This window comes from Sceloporus undulatus, chromosome 1 (genome assembly GCF_019175285.1).
Source record: "Sceloporus undulatus isolate JIND9_A2432 ecotype Alabama chromosome 1, SceUnd_v1.1, whole genome shotgun sequence".
In the NCBI taxonomy this organism is placed as follows: Eukaryota; Metazoa; Chordata; class Lepidosauria; order Squamata; family Phrynosomatidae; genus Sceloporus; species Sceloporus undulatus.
The window spans coordinates 15760656-15781370 of NC_056522.1; the positions used below are offsets into that span (position 1 = coordinate 15760656).

The following is a 20715-nucleotide window of genomic DNA, read 5'->3' on the forward strand; positions in this document are numbered from 1 at the left end:
CGTGGATACCAAAATCTGTCTTATATAAAATGGCAAAATCAAGGCTTTCATTTTGGAATTTTTATATTTTTTGAATATTTTCAAGCCATGGATGCTTGAATCTCAGAATAAAGAATCAGTGGATACAGAGGGACAATTGTAGCTTTGGCTGTTTCTGTGGCCAGCAAGGCCATATGTAATGCCCTCTGCTTGATCATATCCCATGAGGATAATCTGTGTCATGTACTTGGTAACTTCAGTTCAGAAACACAAGCTTCAGCAGGTTTAGAAAATGAAAGTTGTTCACAGCATAACAGCGTTTTTAGGACTGAAGCACTTTTTGGTTACACAGTATATTAAAAACATAAAGCAATTCAAATGTTTTTGTGCCCTCACACCCTATTCGTCTTCAGTCTAAAACATTCTTTTTCCCAGGACTACCCCTCTTTTCCTCTTCCTACCGAGTTTCCAGACAGTGCATATTACCTCCCCTGATGTCTGCTCTTTAGCCAGTGACAAAGAAGATCAACAACTTTTCCACCAATTGTGTAACATATCCCATCATCCTGAATTATAAAGCATTATAAAGCACATACAGGCTATATGTCTAGCAAGCATGACAGGATCTATGATCCTGACATCCTCTCCCTCCAAACTAAATCTACCACCCTCTTTCAGTTACCAGTGTTGCAGACACTGCAAAAAGCCTCTTTTTAGTTTCTTTGCTTCTAATTAACTGAAATTGATTCTGTTTCCTTTTTCCCTATGCTGACAGAACAAGCTAATGAAGTTACTTCAGCGGCTGCCCAATAGTGTTGTCAGACGATTGCATCGTGAGCGTTATAAGAAGATGACTTGGCTTACTCCTGTGCCTGATAGCCATAAACTTACTGACCAGGACATAACAGACTTTGTAGAATGTATTATTCAGCCTGTCCTTCTGGCCATGTTCAGCAAAACTGGAAGCCTAGAGGCAGCCCAAGCACTTCAGAACCTTGCACTAATGCGTCCTGAGTTGGTAATCCCACCAGTACTTGAAAAGTAAGTTCTAAGGAAATTCAGAAAAAAAAAATATTAACATCTGGTGTTCAGAGGGTCTGGAAAAAGGATGCCAAAGAGTTACCTTTATTGCAGCTGAAAAGCTCAGAAGGAAAATTGGACTTTCTTTGTTTGTTCAGGGACATAATCTGTTTCTACTTTCTTATCCATTTTCTTGTTTTAATTTACACAACAGTCTCTTGTTTTATGGATTTTTAAATTTCAAACGTATATGCTGAGATCCTGGTTCAAATATTTTCTTCTGGCATTAATAGCTATAACACAGTTAAAATGTCAATGAAAGGCAGCTGTCAAAACAACAACAAATTAAAAGTCCTAGAGCTATTTGTAAATCTGATGAACCATGTTGAGCTTTTTCCTCAGTGCTTTTTAATATGATCCTAAATAGGAGCAAATGCAGTATTACATACTTCATTGTACTTGTATTTAAGGTTGTATTGCATAGTTAGTAGAATAATTGAAATTCAGTCTCCCGTAAAACATATCATCTTAAAAATCATAAAAATAGGCTGAGAGCTTTCCTAATGTTAATGCTTTGCATTCTAAGATGGAGAGCCAAGACAAGAGCTGGCACAATGTATTCTGTCACAGTATTTCTACTATTGCAAGCTGTCTGAGGGCTTCATAGCAGTTTCGGAGGCTGTAAAGTAGCCCCCCATGTGCCACATTTTCCCTATCCCTGGTGTAGGCCCTTTCTGTTCCTTCACCCATTTGACTTGACTTTCCTGTTCATATCAGCCTGTCACCAGAACAGCAAGTCAGCAGGGGAGAAAAAGGAGACAAGGCTGATTATTTCTTCTGTAGAAATGACATAAGAAAGTCTCTTTTGGATTAGACTCAAGGCCTGTCCAGCTCAACATCCTTTCCCTCCTAGTGGCCTACCACTGATGCCCATGGGAATCTCACAAAGAAAACATAATAGCCTTCTCCTGTTACTGTTACTCAGTGGCATCGTGTTTCTCATTCTAGAGATGGTATTTAGCCAATACAGTAATAACTAGTAACCATTTAGAACCTTTGGTCCTCCATGAATTTGTTTAAACCAGTTTTTAGCTGTCCCTGTTAATTGTCATCACCATATAGTAGGGAAGTGAATTCCATAGTTTAGCTATGTGGTGTATGATGGAGCACTTCTGTTCTATCCTAAAATACCCACCATTCAGCTGCAGCCAATGGCCCTTCACTCTGTTACATGAGAGGCTGTTTATCTTTTCTATTCACTTTACTAAATACTACCACAGTACAAAACTTCATAGTTAAAGAGCAAGTTTTGATCATTCTGTGCATGGACCAACAACCAATTGTTGTTATTTGTATCCTGCTTTTCTCCCCAAATTGGGACTCGAACAGCTTATAGTTTAAAAGAACAATACAATTAAAAAGTTAACATTAAATACAAAAAATACAAAAGTGAGCATTAAAAAGAATTAAATTATTTGCAGCATTAAAACAATTCCTACCTTTAGGTATAGTTAATACGTGAGAAACATGTCATCCTGTCTCAGCAATGGAAATCCACTGGGTGACACTTGTGAAGTCACACACTCAGCCTCAGAGGATGGCAATGGCACACACATACACCCCCCCCCCCAAAGAAACATGCTAAGATAACTTCATGATAGTTTCACCTTAGGGTCTCCATGAGTCGGAAACAACTTAAAGGCACAAAACAAACATGAAAACAAAAAGAATCACTTTACAATACTGAAACCCAATTCTTTTCATGAGGTTCTAATTGTGATACTTTACATATGCATATAAAATGATTATCTGGTGATCTCCAGGAAGAGAAACATCATCAAACCTTTTTAAAAAAAATCTATCTTCATTTTTCTCCCTCATACAATTGCATAGAACATACCCTGCACTGGAGACATTAACAGAACCTCATCAACTCACAGCCACCTTAAGCTGTGTAATTGGAGTAGCTCGTAGCCTGGTATCTGGGGGCAAGTCATTTCCTGAAGGTCCAACGCACATGTTGCCTCTTTTGATGAGAGCGTTGCCTGGTGTAGATCCAAATGACTTTAGCAAATGCATGGTGAGTATATTAAGCGTCACATGTTGTTGTTGTGACACAAACCAATCTATTTTAGCTCTCTGCAGAATATGACTTCAGTTTTCCACAGCTTCACCGCTTCATTCCCATGTGTCCTCCCATATTTCAGTCCCTCTTCAACAGGTGGCAGAGCTAGACAAGTGCAGCAGGTCCACAGGCACATCTTCTACTCTGGGATCATCGGGAATTCCATGACTGGGTGGGGGGAGGGGGCACAGAACAACTCCCTCTCTCCAGAAATGGCAAAATGCCCCTTTCTGTTGTTGAAAATTGGATATTCTTCTTTGTGCTCTCTGTGGTTCACACAGCTGGGGGTATTCTTGCACCCAGTTGTGTGAATTCATAGGTGACAGCTTTTAAGAACTACAGTTGCAGGTATGCAACCTGCCCTTTTTCATGTTAAACAGTGCAGGGGCTACTGCAATCTGTTCAGAATATGAATTGCTGATTCTGGCAGCTTCCAAGGGAGGGAATTCACCATTTTGGAAGGGAAGCAAAAAAAGGTGGTCCAGGAAATCAGGAGTTGAGGGATGACCCCAGGGTTGCAATAGCTGCCTCTAATCCTTCATGAACCCCAGATCAATAATCATGGAATTGTCAAAATGTGATTGCTGTAATGAGATTTTATACTGTTTGATGTTTTTATGATGTGTATTTTAGATATGATTGCCATTGTATGGAGATTTCTAGTTGTAATCCCACTTTGATCCGTTGGGAGATGTGGGAAAATACAAATAAACTTATTGTTGTTGTTGTTGTTGTTATTATTATTTATTATTATTACAACTATACATGAAATAGAGATAAAAGAGCAGCATTTTTTTGTCAAGCAGAACCATGGTTTAGCACAGAGATGGGAGTCACAAAATCACACAGTTAGTGTTGGACCCATGTCCCAGCAGCCATAGCAGATATAGCTAATGGTGAGGAATGGTGGAAGCTGCAGATCTGTATGATTCCCATCTCTGGTATGTTGGGATGCACAAAGGCAAGCTGGTGGGAATTAAATATATGTAATATGTTTGTTGTACCATTTGTTGCATCATACATAGGTATGGGCAGATTTCTAGTATCTGAACTGTTTATATGCTTTATTTACACATGTTCAAACCTTATGACTTAAAATAAATTCAGTGCCAGCTTTCAATATAATTGCTGCATATTGAAACTTCCTTTGTATTTCCCCATAGATCACATTCCAGTTTATTGCAACATTTTCTACTCTTGTGCCTTTAGTAGATTGTTCAGCTATATTACAAGAGAGAAATAATCTCACAGAGGTAAGGTATGAAATGGTTAATTTTGCTTCAGGTTATGTTTTAGATGCTTTCTAATGAAGTAGAAAGCAGTTACTGTTTCAAGTAACCACTTTAAAATGCATTCCCGCTGTAAATAAGAGAGAGTTGCAGCCTTCTGTGTAATAAATTTTTTTATTTAAAACATTTGTATGCCACTTCCTATTTAAGTGGTTTACAATAATATCAGTAGAAGTTTAAGATTAAATGATTAAATTATTTTATTGTATGTACTTTGCAACACCAAAAATTAAGCTCTACAGTGGGCCATTGGTGTCTACTGGGGTTTGGTTCCATGGATGCTTTTATCCTTATACAGTGGTGTCCCTTATATAAAATGGCAAAATCAAGGTTTGCATTTTGGGGATATATATATATATATATATATATATATATATATTGTGGAGTGGGTGAGGGAATGTTTTCAATATGTGGGTGGTTGAATCCATGGATGCAAAAATCTGTGGATATGGAGAGCTGGCATCTAGAGATTTTGTGGCCCAAAGCCTTTATTTATTTTTAACACATTTTTGTTGAAATGATTTGAAATTCTTTCTTCTTGTGTTCTGATATTGTGTCAAGAACAGGGATATGGGGAATGGATTTTTTAGTTACTAATACAAAATTATTAGAACATGGCATAATGATTCTGATAATAAATATAAAATTGAACTGAAATGTTTAGCTGCAGTTTGGAAAGTATATCATAGGCCACAAACCAATGGGGGGTGGTTGTACACAGCGATTTCTTCTGTCATTAAAACCAGGAGGGGAGTAACTGTTCCCCATCTTCCACTGCCTTGCCTGTGGATCTTCAAAATGAGGTCTGGAGTGCTGAAACATCCTTTGGAGTTGTTTTTTCATATAGCAGTAAAGGACTTTGGGGGAAAGAGAAGGGAAGAAATTTAAATACAGTACTTCAAAGGATGTCACATTGAGGAGGTTTTCTGCTGCTCCAGAAACTAGGACCTGTGGCAATGGATGCAAGCTGCAGGAAAAGAGATTCCACCTCAACATTAGGAAGAACTTCCTGACAGTAAGGGCTGTTTGACAGTGGAACAAACTCCCCCGGAGTGTAGTGTCCTTCCTCAGAGGTCTTTAAATAGAGGCTGGATGGCCATCTGTCAGGCATACTTTGATTGAGAGTTCCTGCATGGCAGGGGTTTGGACTGGATGGCCCTTGCGGTCTCTTCCAACTCTATGATTCTATGAATGTAAGCTGTAATTTGGAAGTAAAAGGGAAGCTTAATTTTTCTTCTACCTTTTGAAATCATAGGTGGAAAGAGAACTGTGCTCTGCTACTGCTGAATTTGAAGATTTTGTATTGCAGTTCATGGACAGGCAAGTTGTGATAGATCATTTGGCTTCCTCGTGTATTTCAACCTTGTCTCTTTTGCTTCATGTCATTTTGAATCTGTCTCCTCAGATCATTGTGTATACATTACCAACCAGAGCATAAGTACTTTTAATAGTCCTGCTCTGGCCATATGATGAGTTCTCCCTCATCCTTTTTAATAAAGACGAAATGGGCATGCCACCATTTTATTGGAGGTTAAGCTAAATTACTCATTAAATAGGTGTATTTTAAGTTGTAATTTGAAGAGGACTAGTTTGTGTCATTGTTTGAATATTCTGAATGGGGATTATAAGCATTAAGAGTAATTGGAGGATGTCAAAACAGGCTGAGCATCTTGGTGATAGAACTGGAAGAACAAATTTCATGGGCAGTAGTATATTTTGATGTGGTGTTACAGTAGCTATTCCCTATCCCAAAAAATCCATGCAGTTCCTGAACTATGGCTGATATCTTCCATTTCTTTCAGTCTTCTGAAAGTAAATATAAGTAAATATTGCATGTAGTCATGTATAAGACAACCTCATGTATAAGTCAAGGGTATGTTTTGGGATCAGAATTAAGGATTTCGATATGACCCTTGGATAAATCAAGGATAAAACTTAGGGGCATGTAGAAAAAGATGTAAAGAACAAAGCAAAGGAAAACAGTGCCAAATAATTTACAAAGGTGTAATTGTTTGTGTTCACCCTAAAGTCTGGATGGATGTGGAAGGAACTACAGTAAATGGTTGCTGTGTGATGTGTATGTGAAGGGAGGTGATAGAGTGTGGATGGGGCTAAGAAAAGGCACACATGTCAAAAAGATGTAAAGGTAAGAGTTAAGGCACAGTGTAACACTTACCAAAAAAGGAAGCATCCTCTTCTCTGTATATAGTGGCAAAAGGTGAGAGCTTAGTCTTCCTGGAAGAAGCACCAACCCACTTTACTCTCTCGGCATTCCTGTGAGGGGAAGCATCAAAGAGCTGCCATCACCACCATTTTTCCACCTAGACATTCAATTAGGCCAGAAGCAGCACTGCAGAGGAGAGAGAGAGAGAGACCAAGTGACCATGTTCTCCTGGAGTTTGTTAAACAGTGGAAAGGAGAAGCCAGGCATAGTCAGACATGCATTCTAGACTTTAGGAGAGCAGATTTCAGTAAACAGAGAAGTATTGCGGTATTTCATGGTCAGAAATACTAAAAGAGAAGGGAGTTCAGGACGGATGGGAATTTCTTAAAAGGGAGATACCGAATTTCAAATTGTTCCAGTGAGAAAGAAACATGGGAGGTGTCTCAAGAAACCAGGATGGATGATTAGGGAGCTTTCAACTGAGCTAAGTTTTATACGGAACGTGTATAAGAAATGGAAAAAGGTGGAAATCATGATAAAGGAATTCAAAGAAATAGCAGGTATGTGTAGGGGTAAAGTCAGAAAAGCTAAAGCGCAGAATGAACTCAGGCTTGCTAGAGAGGTTAAGAACAACAAAAAGGGCTTTTATGGATATGTCCGCAGCAAAAGGAAGAAGAAGGTAACGGTAGGGCCACTGTGTGGAGAAGATGGCAAAATGCTAACAGGGGACAGAGAAAAGGCAGAATTAATCAACACCTTCTTTGCCTCTGTGTTCTCAGAAAAGGAAAAGGGTGCTCAACCTGAGGATAATGGAGCAGAGAATAGGGAAATTTCAGCACAGAATAAGTAAAGAGATAGTACAGGAACATCTTGTTAATCTAAATGAATATAAGTCTCCAGGCCAGATGAACTACATCCAAGGATATTAAAAGAACTGGCAAATGTAATATTGGAGCCATTGGCAATAATCTTTGAAAACTCCTGGAGAACAGGAGAAGTCCCAGCAGACTGGAGGAGGGCAAATATCCCCATCTTCAAAAAGTGGGGAAAAGAGGATCCCAACAATTATCGTCCAGTTAGTCTGACATCAATAGCAGGAAAGATTCTAGAGCAGATCATTAAACAGAGAGTCTGTGAACATCTAGAGGGCAATTCCATAATCATAAAAAGTCAACATGGGTTTCAGAGAAACAAGTCATGCCAGACAAATCTGATCTCTTTCTTTGATAAAATTACCATCTTGTTAGATGAAGGGAATGCTGTGGATATAGTATATCTAGATTTCAGTAAGGCCTTTGACAAAGTTTCCCATGAGATTCTTGCAAACAAGGTAGTGAAATGTGGGCTAGACAAGGTAACTGTTACATGGATTTGTAATTGGTTGACTGGCTGAACCCAAAGGGTGCTCAACTATGGCTCCTTTTCATCCTGGAGAGAAGTGACCAGTGGGGTCCCACAGGGTTCTGTCCTGGGGCCAGTGTTATTCAACATCTTTATCAATGACTTGGATGACAGAATTGGGAACATACTCATCAAATTTGCAGATGATACCAAATTAGGAGGAATAGCTAATACTCCAGAGGACAGGATCAAATTTCAAAATGACGCAAATAGACTAGATTAGCTGGGCCAAAGCTAACAAAATGAACTTCAACAGGGAGAAATGTAAGGTACTGCACTTAGGGCGGAAAAATAAAATGCATAGATATAGGATGGGGGACACCTGGCTGAATGAAACTACATGTGAAAGGGATCTAGGAGTCCAAGTTGAACATGAGTCTACAGTATGATGCAACAGCTAAAAAGGCCAATGCAATTTTAGGCTGTATCAATAAAAATATAATGCCTGGATCAAGAGAAGTAATAGTGCCACTATATTCTGCTTTGGCCAGGCCCCAACTGGAATATTTTGTCCAGTACTGGACACAACAATTCAAAAAGGACATTGAGAAACTGGAACATGTCCAAAGGAGGGCGACTAAAATGGTGACGGGTCTGGAAACCATGCCCATGAGGAACGACTTAGGGAGCTGGGGATGTTTAGCCTGGAGAAGAGAAGGTTAAGAGATGATATGATAGCCCTGTTTAAATACTTGAAGGGATGTTATGTTGAGGAGGGAGCAAGCTTGTTTTCTGCTGCTCCAGAGAACAGGACCCAGAACAATGGATGCAAGCTACAGGAAAAGAGATTCCACTTCAACAATAGGAGGAACTTTCTGACAGTAAGGGCTGTTCGACAGTGGAACACACTCCCATGGAGAGTGGTGGAGTTTCCCTCCTTGGAGGTCTTTAAACAGAGGCTGGATGGCCATATGTCAGGGATGTTTTGATTGAGAGATCCTGCATGGCAGAATGTGGTTGGACTGGACGGCCCTTGTGGTTTCTTCCAACTCTATGATTCTATGAGTAGAAGGGATCAGTGCCTTTTTTAGGTTGTTCTGAGACAGATTAAACTATCGCCTTTTGCCACTCTACTCAGAGAAGGGGATGATTCCTTTTTCTAATAAGAGTTCAGGTACAGTATTTATATTTACCCAGGGATAAGTTGACCCGGGTTTTTTGGGTTGATTTTTGTCTGAAAGTTCTAGAGTTATACATGAATATTAACAGTAAATGTCAGCTTCCCAAATAAACGAATTATCCACTTCTTTGCTAATTGTCCTGTCCACACATTATGTCTTTTAGCAGTTTAGGAAAAATAGTGTGTATGGCTTATAGTATGGCATGTGCTTTCCAGAACTGTCTGGTTGATGACTCTCCACAGGCCAGGGGAATAGGTCACATAGACATTATAGCATCTTGCCAATGTACGGCGATATCTACAGGAAAGTTTGTAGAATGGTGGCATTGTTTTTGGTAACACTTTTCCCTTCTCCTCCCCATAGGTGTTTTGGGCTCATAGAAAGCAGCACATTGGAGCAAACAAGAGAGGAGACTGAAACTGAAAAGATGACACATTTGGAGAGTTTGGTGGAATTAGGCCTATCATCCACTTTCAGCACAATCCTTACACAGTGTTCAAAAGATATATTCAAGGTGTGTTTCAACTTGCTTGCCTCTTTACCAGTTTTTGTCAGACAAGTATTTGGAACTGTTTAAAAGGCAGTTCCATCTGTCTGACTCTTAATTATTATTCATTTCTCACTTATGGCAACCTTATCACAGGGTTTTCTTGGCAAGATTTGTTCAGAGGGGGTTTGCCTTTGCCTTCCTCTGAGGCTAAAATGGTATGACTTACCCAAGGTCACCCAGTAGATTCCCATGGCTGAACAGGAATTTGAACCCTGGTCTCTAGAGCTGTAGTCCAGTGCTCACACCACAATATCACAGTGGTTCTTTAACTGTTAATTATACAGTGCTCTAAAAATATTAGGCACAATTAAAGTAAAACAATAGTGAGGCATGGACAAAAGGGCTACTTAGGTGCGCTCAAGGACCTGGACATTTCTAGTGGATTTTACTTTTACTTTTTTAAACAGAAGAGCTTTATGCTGTATCACAAAATGCTTTTAAATGAAGTATGGCAAGCGGCATGGGAAGTGTCTTATTCAAAACACACAAATCTGAATCTTCTTTAGGAACAAACTATTTCCACCATTCTTTGAATCTGTGCAGGCATAATTCCTGTATCAAGAAATTACCTGAGTTTATGATGTCATAGTCTTGTTTGTTTCAGTGTGTGAGATTCTTTTTAAAAATGGCTGTTAAGGACCTAGTTTGACTAAAGTAGTCGACCTGTACGTAGAACTTTTTTCTCCATTGTGGTAATTTTTTATGTAGAGGGAATGTTTTATCAAGGAACATTCAGTCATTTGAGCCCTTGCTTGCAAACTGAAGTGGTACAGCTCAGGCACAGGTTTCTACCTGAGTGGAAGCTAGGTCTAGGAAACAGTTGCCCCTCCTTTTTCATGGGGGATCTGTTCTGACCCCATCACAAAAAACAGATTTTCTCTTATATTCAAGCCCCATTGGTTTGAATATAGGTGTGGGGGCACATGCCCCATTCATTCTCCCTCCATTTGTCCCTCGCGCATAGGTGAGGGATGCAAGTCCGATTATTGCGAGAATGGAGGGAGGACTGTATTTAGTTCCTTTTGACTTCAATAATGACTGATCAAAAACAAGAGGAAAAATTCATACCACAGCTTTGAGAAATTATTAAGATTGCCCTTTTAGGTTTTTTGCCATTTTAATAGAATATAATTTTTCTCTTTTTTTCACACGCATATTTTACCTGTGTTTGCAGTGATAAACTTTAAAAACGTAAATTGTGTTCTGCCCAAGAGTATCAAATGATGCCGACCTAAACCTTTATCATTCTTGCCTACCCACTAATAGAATTTTGAAGGGAGGATGTGAGGAAAGGGTCAGTTTGCTGTTTTTACCCAAACAAGAGTGTGCTTTTGTGCCTCTGTAAGTTGCCTGCATCTCTCTCTGGTTGGTTTATGGCCTCTTACAGACAACCTTTCTCATAGGTGGTGAGCAGCAAGTGTCATTGGCAGTGGAAGAGTGCAATATGCCAAATAAACAAGTCCAATAAGGCCTGACATACATTTTGTTGTTGGATACTGTCTGCTCCTGCCCTCAGGCACAGGGAACTGCATTACACACTGGAACAGCACAGGCTTAATCTTTCTTTTGTGATACATTTGCCAAGAAGAATTCTTTGCTTTTGATAAAGATGTGAAGGCCTGGAGGGAAAAATTGGGGGACAGGCCTTTTTTTCCCTGTCCCTCTCCCCTTGACAGTTTTTCCAGTGGCTAAGATGGAAGCTGTGAACATAGAAAAAAAAATCTCTTATGAAGTATTTTCATTTTTTGGAATGAGTGAAATTCTTTTAAAGACAAAGGTTTCCTCACACTTTGCCATGACTTCAGAATGATCAGAAATGTTAATCTCTAGCTGTTGTTGAGATTGGACTGTCTTATTACATTTCTGAGATATTTTTCCCATCGTGGCCAAGACTAAATTACACTCTGTTTCATTAAGCTCTGTTTCTGGCAATGTCATAGATCTGAGTACATATTTTATCCAAATGACAACATTTGCTACTTGTCATGTTACATCTTTTCTTTCTTGATTTTCTCATAGGTTGCCTTGGAGAAGGTTTTCAATTTTGCTGTTTCCAATATATTTGAGACAAGAGTGGCAGGTCGAATGGTAGCTGACATGTGCCGAGCTGCTGTGAAAGTGAGATTTTTTTCTCTCTCTCCCCTCTCCCTTCTCAGTTGAGATGCCAACTAGGGAGTAACCATAACTTAGTGTGTTTTGCTGGACCAAGAAATTATTTCCAGTTCCATTCCCTTGACTTACAGGCCTAACCATTAATACCTTATCCCTTTCAGAAACAAGGCCGCTCAGCAGAGCACATTCCTAATTATTGCTCAATATCTTGCAGAAATATCTTAATATAGAATGTGATTCTTTGTGACATTTCAGTGCTGTCCCGAGGAGTCTTTGAAGCTCTTTGTACCTCATTGCTGCAGTGTTATAGCACATCTTACTCTCAGTAAGTTTCAGTGGTTTTATGTTGTGTTGTAACTGGCTTTAATTTGACTAAGTGTGTTGCTTGTTTATAATTTGAAATACATATTTTAAAAAAAGAAACTAGCATTTATCGACATATAGTATTTACCACCCTTTCCAGAGAAGCATATAGCTGGTCTGGTAGTTTAGGATACAATATGGTGACTGATCCCCACCTATTGGAGATTTGAATTGGAGTCTCCTCCTATCTAGTCCACCTTTTGCTACTACCTCACACTAGCATTATTTATTAATGTTTTGTCTAAAATTGCTGACTAAACTCATTCCAGGAGGGTTACTGCATTAGGCTTCAGATGAATGCCTAGAATGCTCACATTCCCCTTGAAGTGAACAGATGGTTAGAGACTGATTATCAATCCTTCCTTCTGATTTACAAAACAAACATAGTTGGGGTTGGTTTGTCAGACAGACTTCACTTATCCCAGCATTTTGCTTAGGACAAAACACTGATAGGTTCTACAGTTTTTGCCTTGCAGTGTCTTATCTTTTTTCACACTAAGAACCATTCTGTAGTGCATGACAGACAATGTGTATTCATCAGTCCTAGCTTCTTGATCCATGTTTGTCATAAATCTTGTAAGACCATTTTACACAATTTGTAGAGGCAAACTTGGCTTTACAAGTGAGTATACCTTTGACAGGAAGTTGCAGCCAATCATGACCTTCTATCAGATGTGCTGACATGTGCTTGTGGATACATGCTTTTTCACTTACATGCAAGTGTTTTGAGTGTACTGCTAAAATGCAATGTGTGAAGTGGCTCTTATCCTCTCCTCCTAATGTAGTTTAATCCTCTCCTATATGCAGTCAGAGATGCAACTGTCCTTGCCATAAGACCTTGTCACAAACCCAGATGCCAACTCTGCCCGCACATCTACTCAGGAAACGTCATCATAGGACCTAATCACATCACCTAGAGTATTTGAGGGACTTTCACTTGCTCATCTTCTAACCTAATGTAATATATGCCATTCTCTGTCAACAATGTCCTTCAGCACTCTGCATTGGGCAAACAGGCCAGTCTCTGTGCCAAAGGATAAACAGATATAAATCAAACATTAGGAATAGGAATACACAAAAACTACTTCAGTCTTTCTGGGCATCCCATCTTAGATCTCAGAACAGCAGCTCCTTAATAAAAAGCTACAAAGGAAGACTGGGAAGAGAAACAACAGAATTGGAATATATCCACAAACTCCAGTCCATCAACTGTAGGCTGAACAAAGACAGTGGTCTCCTGGCACATTATATCCATTGTAACACTAGTTAACTAGTCTTGTGTGGGCTCTCTTGCCCAGTTTATCACATTCTTCTGGTTCCTAGCCAGCATCATATATATTTAAATAACTCTCTCCATCTATTCACCTTAGCTTTAGGCAGTATCTTTCCTCTTGCCTTTGTCCCTCTATGACCATGGTTAAAACTGAACATCACCTCATTACATATCCATAACTTTTGCATTTCTGTTGCTATTCACATATATAGAACTTGCTCATTCATAGATGTAAAGTCTGTTCCTAGGCACTTCACTCCATGCATCTGATGAAGTAGACCTAGTCTATAATAGCTTAGGCTATCAACTTCTTTTTCCCAGTTATTCTCAAAAGGACTACGTTTCCAAGAACTTTTGTAGGTTGTGATTTGTTCTGTACAAAATTTGCACATGCGTTTCTGTTTGTTTTGCTCAGAAAAAAGCATTTTTTTTTGTGTAGAAAATACTGCTTCCTATGGGGAGGGGAGATACATGTGAAATTTGCACAGGGCCCTAAATTATGAATAGCCTTTGAAATCTGCACAATTTTCAAATACTTTCTTGTATTGGGAGGAAACTTGCTAAAATGACTTCTTGGAGTAAACTGAGCAAATAATTTAATCCCTTGTTTAAATCTCTCCATTGTATGCATTATTACTCTCTGGCTTGCCTTTCTGCCCAGGCTCTGTCTTATACGTGGCTGACTTACTCAAAATCTTTCACCTGTGAGCCAGCTTGCATTGGAGGAGAAGTTTCATTGAAACAAATGAATAAGGACATAATTTTTGCATTAAAAATATTGTGTGTTAGTGTAAACACATGTCCACAAGCACATGTAAGCAACTGCCTACAGCATCTGACTTCCTGTATTGCCACAGCTCTCTTGCTTTTTAATTAATGCAGTCCTTCATTTGGGTACTGAGGTGTGAGGCAGCTGAGATGAGAACACAAAAGGGTATTCAGTTATTCAGTAGCATTTGACTTCCTTTATCCAGACCAGCTTAACTTTCTGTAACATCTCAGATTTTTGTAAATGTCTCTTCAGCTGTGTTTGTTGCAGCGTAATAACCTTGGGCTTAATATTTTTCTTGATTAGATGATGATGTATTGTGTGATGAAGAATTAGATAAGGAGCTGCTCTGGAACCTTCAGCTTTTGTCAGAGGTATTTATAAGAAACACTAATTTTAACTCTGGATGCCCCCTACTGTATAGTTGATTCTTACTGAGGTACTGACCAGCCAGGCCAGGATAGTGTAAACTGAGCCCATGTTATTCTGACCCGGGTACTCACCTGGTTTAGTCCCAGGTTTGGTGTGGTGACGGGTGGGTGTTTACTCTCCTGTCCCCACACTGCCCCGGGACCCACAACTGGTGTGTGCTCCTTACCTTGCCATACTCTGCTCCTGCTGAGAAGTCACATCTGATGTGGAAATGGGGTGCCTCGCTGCACCCACATGGTCAGGCACCTTGTTTCTACATCAGAGATGGTGATTGGGAGCTTTCCAGTAGGAGCAATGGTACTGCAAAATAGTAATCAAATTGACCTCACGTAAAGGCTGTTTACCCTGGGATCAGGCCAGATCCACTGGATCTATGTTCGGTCTTCTAGAATCCAGCCCTAGCCTGGCCCCAGTGTTTTGGCCTGCATCATTTCAACAGGACAACATGAGGCTGGGGGGAACACAGGCTGTTTGACTCATATGGACAACTCCTTAGTTTCAACAAAAAGTAACAAAAGTGCTATGAAACACTGCATAGTTTTTTTTAAACCACGCTTCCATGTTATGCATATACAGTCTGTCCTCGCCTTACGCGGGGGATCCGTTCCGGATCCCTCCGCGTAAGGCGAATTCCGCCTATGCTCGAGCCCCATTGGAAACAATGGGGCTCGTGCGTGGCAGCGCAGGCGCGCGCAGGGCGCAACGGGCACATGCGCCCATTCAATTGAATGGGACATGCCACCCCTTCCGCCCTGTGCGCGCCCCGCGGCTTGAGCGTGTATTCTCAAGGCCGCGTATGGCGCGCCCGCGTATGGCGCGGGCGCACTGTATGTATTACTTGATGATGAATATAGTGCCCATTAGCACTGTGATTTAAAAACACTCTATCTAGGCAGAGTTCAAGTTGTGATGTCATATTGCTCTGATTTAGCATCTGTGCTCTTGCTATTGGCAATGGCAGCTAGATTCTGATTTTATCCTAAATGGTGTAGGGAGAGAATAAGCCTTGTTCCTCATTCTTCCTGAGGTTGCAGCTATAAAGTTTTACATGGAATAACAGTAGCTGCAATATTGCTGTCATTCCCAGTGAGCACTCATGGTGCTTGTTTCTGTGTGGAGCCACAAAAATTAATATAACAAAAGTTACACAAGATCACAGTAGATGTTCAGAGCCAAAATTCTTCATGAACTACCAAAAGTCATCACATATTAAGGTATTACGAAATACTGTATGATATAGGATCCATGGGAGCTATGTTCTCAAACTTGCCATGGAAATGTGAAACTGCAAAAAAATAGAGAACCTTATTGAAATGAATGACTTCTGGTGAAAGTTGACTATAGAAAGTTGACTATGCGCTGGAGAACCTAGAGATTCTTATAGAGGTTCTCTCTCTAGGAACTCAACTTCCACCAGAAGCATACAGTTGAATCATGCTGGAGGACCTAGAAAAGGTCTAGAGAGAGAACATGTTTTTTTGGCATGGGTAAGTGAAATCTTGGGTACCAATATTGCAGATAAAGGGGCTTTACTGTATATACATTATGCACAAGATACAAAGCACAAAAGCTACAGAGGACTAATAAACCGAATGCATTCATAAATGCATATTTTTAAGTACTCATTAACAGCACAAGGAAATTCAGAAATAAAATCTCTGACATAAATGCTGTGTTAGAAAAATACAAACATATCCATCCATTTTAAAACAAATCAACTCACTGAAATTCAGAACTCCAAAGCATGTTATGTGCTCTTAAGTTTCAACTGAAGAAGGAATTTACCTCTGAAACATTGTGTTCTTGTTTGTCCTTTGTTGCTGTACTATAAACACTGTTTGTTTTCTCACCCAATTCCATTGGCCTGTTACAACACACTTTGTCTTGAAATCTGTGTTGCACACATAACTCTACAAACAACAGCAGTTTCAGCATGTGGTCCCTTAATTTGCCTCTTTAGAAGTTGTTCCCCAGTTATTCAGGGCTTGGGTAGGAAGAAAAGTAAAGAACCTCATTACCGTAGATTATTTTTTTAAATGGGGTTGTCCTTGTTTGCAGCACTACTGCATAACTATCTAGAGCCGTCTTAAAATCCCCAGCTAGTGTGAGCAGTAGCTATGCTAGCTGGGGCTGATGGGAGTTGCAGTTGAACATGTCTGGAGAGTACCAGGTTGAGAAAGTTTATCCTAAATTAATGGTAAAAGAATTTAAAGAATGAACAAACTATTTGGCCACAGATACGTCATTAAGGAAAATGAGGCTTTGTGTTAGACTTCTGAGAGTTGCACCCAGGTATGGAGATGTCCTGGTTAGAGTGTTTTAGTATTAACACTCAAAGATGGCTAGTATTAAGGTGCCTTAAGTTTCTCTTCATGCATTTATCATTCATCCAGTATTTAATTTCTGATGTTTCTACTCTGGCTAGATTACTCGTGTGGATGGGAAGAAGTTGCTGCCATACAGGGAGCAGCTTTTGAAGATTCTGCAGCGAACCCTCCATTTAACCTGTAAGCAGGGTTACATTCTGTCTTGTAACCTACTGCACCATCTTCTTCGTTCTACTACACTTATCTACCCCACAGAATACTGCAGTGTGCCAGGTGGCTTTGACAAGCCTCTTTCTGAATACTTTCCTATCAAGGCAAGGACTTTAACTTACTTAGGACTAGAGAATTTGACTTTCTTTTTTTTTTTTATAAAAGTACTAAACTAATATTCTATTTGCTTTTATTTAAAGATATAGCCATCCCAGTGGAAAGATGCTATAAGAATACAAATTTCAGTTTTACCATCAATATTTTGTTTTACATTTTTTACTCAGTTTTTAGCACACCATCTTAAGGGAATGGAACATTTATTGTATGACATAACAGTAGAAATGAAGGCTGATATTAAATATATTTCGTAGCTGAACATGTAGCATCTGCTTCAAACTAGGGTATGCTCAGTGTTTCTTTAGTGTGTTCATCATGTATAAAAGGGATGCATCTTTTTTGACTCCTTGTCTGTAAATGATCCCTCTGAAATATAAACTTGATCAGACATTAATTTTTATGTGTTTTTATATACTGTACACTAATACATTCACAATGTACCTATCCTGCATTCTTTCCAGTGACTCTGCCCAATTTTACAAACAGCTACCCATAAAGTGCAGAGCAAAATTTGACTGGTTCAGGCAATGCTTTTGTTCACACTAGCAGCTTAGATCATTCCCAGGTTAGGCATGTGTTCATTTGGATGAATGTAATCAAAATTGCATTTATTATTATTTAGTTCTCTTATAACAAAATGTTTTGTGTTTTTCATCTGTACCTTCTTAGTTAAACTTGTGATCCACCTTGATTCCCAGTTTTTGGAGAAAGATCTGGGACATAAATCAGATCAGTAATACAGACAGTGGCAGGTTCCTCCATTATGGTGGCATTTTTTTCTCCAGCTGTGATTGTATGATTTATGCGCACAATCGATGTGAGTGCATGCCTAAAGATGGCCAGGTCTGTTTGTGTGTACTAAAAACCTTTTAGGTGAACAAGCTGTTTATATTAGTCCATATCAGAAACTTCAAAATTTTTCTAGTGGTGATCAATTTGATTACTCTGATACATACTCTCCATCGAATACTTTAAAGTTCCTCTGTTTGCTGACAGTTGTTTTGCATGGTCTTGATTTGCCTGTATTCTGTTGTATTCTTTTTATTGGATGAAATGCATGCATTCAAAGTGGGGCAAAGCGAAAATGAAGCACAGTACAGTCAGCCCTTGATATCTTCTGAGGTTTGGTTTCAAGACCCCCTGCAGATACCAAAATCCATGGATGTTCAAGTCCCGTTGCGTAGTAAAATTACTTATTACTGTACTTATTGAGATGCAACTGTGGCAGTGCTGTGAAGACTATAAGGGTGGAAAATCTATGGTGTTACCTCAGACAGCCTAAAAAAGGAACTTGACAACTGAGGGACCCAAATTGTTTGTGGGAAGGAAGTTGCAGGAGGTAGCTTTGTTTGCATCTCTCTGTGTTTGAATGGAGCACCTCAAGAACTAGTTGTCTGTTTTTGGCCAAGCTGTACATATACTCTTGGCTTAAATAGTCAGAGTGCTCTATTCTAATAACCTAAAATGGAGGATTTTCTGTTCAAATTATGCAGCTGTATTTTATATAATTTATTCTGGTTTTGCTAGTTATTGCATAGGGGCAATGGGAACTGGTAAAGAGGGGATCTAGATACTATAGCCCATTATTTATAGTGGGTTTTAATTATACAAATAACAGTGGGATTTTCCAGTTTCTCCAGTGGTAAAAGGACCAAGGAAGGAAGGTCATGATTTTAATATGTCTCATCAGGTAGAATTGTTAGAGATGGCTGAGGAGGTGTCATCCAACAGGCTGTATGGTTGTCCATATAGCATTGCATTCTGTAGTACATGTAAGACTGCTGTTATTCCAGCTGTGCTGACTGCCATTAATTTCCAAGCAGACTCTAAGGTGCTAGTAATCCCAGGTGCTACAAAAACCACTAATAGTCTGTGGACAGATATTTGCCTTTTGAGCTTACACTAACTCCCTTCACTGAAGAAGCCAGGGTCCAAGTGCCATCTCCTCCTTCTGTGAGTTTCAGGAGGGCCATGCATTGTGAAATTCTTTCCCAAAAGAAGCCTAACACAACCTTCTCTTATATACAGTAGAATGGTAGCATTGTCTTGTCTGTTTTTATTATAGATTTTCAGTTTTACTTTTGACATTTTTTAGCCATCTTAATTGGATTGGAAAATTTGTATTTTTTTTTTAAAAGTCATTTCTGCCTAAAAATGACTGAAACAGGTATGATGGGGGGGGGGGGGGGCGCTAACTGCAAATGTTCCATCTGAGGACATAGGCTGAAGTCTACAAAAGCTCATGCTATCAACTTCTTTTTTGAGTTTGTTCCAAATATGCTACAAGCTTCCTTAGCATATTATAAATGTTCCAGTAAGCCATATTTTCCAAAATTTGCTTCAGAGCTGTTATACAATTATGGAAAGCAGTTTCTTGTTAGCTTTAGGGGCATTTATTTACACACACAAGATAAGTCCAAGATAAGTGAGTCTAGGTCCTTTTCCCTCTTAGCTTCTCATTATTATATGTGTAACATGGGATAGTTTGCCATTGTTGCCTAATGCAAAATGCACACCGTTTTTTTTTTATTTATAGGATTGGGGTAAACCTGGTGACCTATGGAACCTTGACATCCAGTGGCATGTTCCATCTGCTGAAGAGATGACTTTTGCTTTTGACTTGCTGGATTCTTTTCTCCAGCCAGAGCTTGACAAATTATCACAATATGCTGATGGAACTCTTGAAATGTCCAGGTTGGTAGAAGTACGGTTGATGGTTGTAATTTCTCAGTAATGAAATTACCTCTGACCTTTTGGGTAATGACAGTTAACTGCAGGCAGATGGGTTAAGCAGGGATGGAGTGGGAATGTGATGCTGGCGATCTCTCTTTTCTAATGCTCAGATATATCGCACAGTGTTCTTTAAACAGGCATGTAATGCAGGCCATTGTCATTATCCCCATATGAGATTTGTGGATTTCTGCTGGCAAGCAAATATTACTGTGCTTTTCACTCAGTTTGGATTCCTGAAGTGAGTACTAGTTTTGAGATAGTGGGTTGCCTATGTCTTGCCAGAGCCTTCATGATCAGAGTTCTTTGGGAGTTTAAAAATGGGATCAGGAATGCACACTATCCTTATTTTCTTGGAGGTGGGATAAGAATATTGGGTTGTATCCAGACATTCCATGAGTGGAATTCACAAGTTTCTTCTGTTGGAAAGTATATAAGTGCGTGCACACGTGCGGGGTAAGGATTGCAATTTTCCTGTATGCCCCTGCAAACATTACTCTTGGCCTCCTAGAACACTTTTCGAGACAATTGGGAGATCGTCCAGAAAAGTATGGGAAGCGGTATTGAAAGCTGCAAAGTAAAGGGAAAATTGATAGTCCCCCTTCTATCAGGGGATCTGCTAGATTGTAATGAGTTCTGATTCCATTCACAGAAGGACAAGTTTGGAACGTAACCTATAAGTATTATTATTATTATTATTATTATTATTATTATTATTATTATTATTATTATT

The 20715-nt window shown here is 39.4% G+C and overlaps 1 protein-coding gene across 1 annotated transcript in view; it reads left to right on the forward strand.

The window, feature by feature from the left end:
* PSME4 (proteasome activator subunit 4) overlaps positions 1 to 20715 on the forward strand; it is a 128408-nt gene that overhangs the window by 65274 nt on the left and 42419 nt on the right. Inside the window, 10 exon segments of the mRNA XM_042440031.1 lie at positions 755 to 1020; positions 2893 to 3079; positions 4288 to 4377; positions 5669 to 5733; positions 9463 to 9613; positions 11669 to 11767; positions 12017 to 12086; positions 14473 to 14540; positions 17024 to 17239; positions 19789 to 19946. Coding sequence (XP_042295965.1) covers positions 755 to 1020; positions 2893 to 3079; positions 4288 to 4377; positions 5669 to 5733; positions 9463 to 9613; positions 11669 to 11767; positions 12017 to 12086; positions 14473 to 14540; positions 17024 to 17239; positions 19789 to 19946 — 1370 coding nt within the window.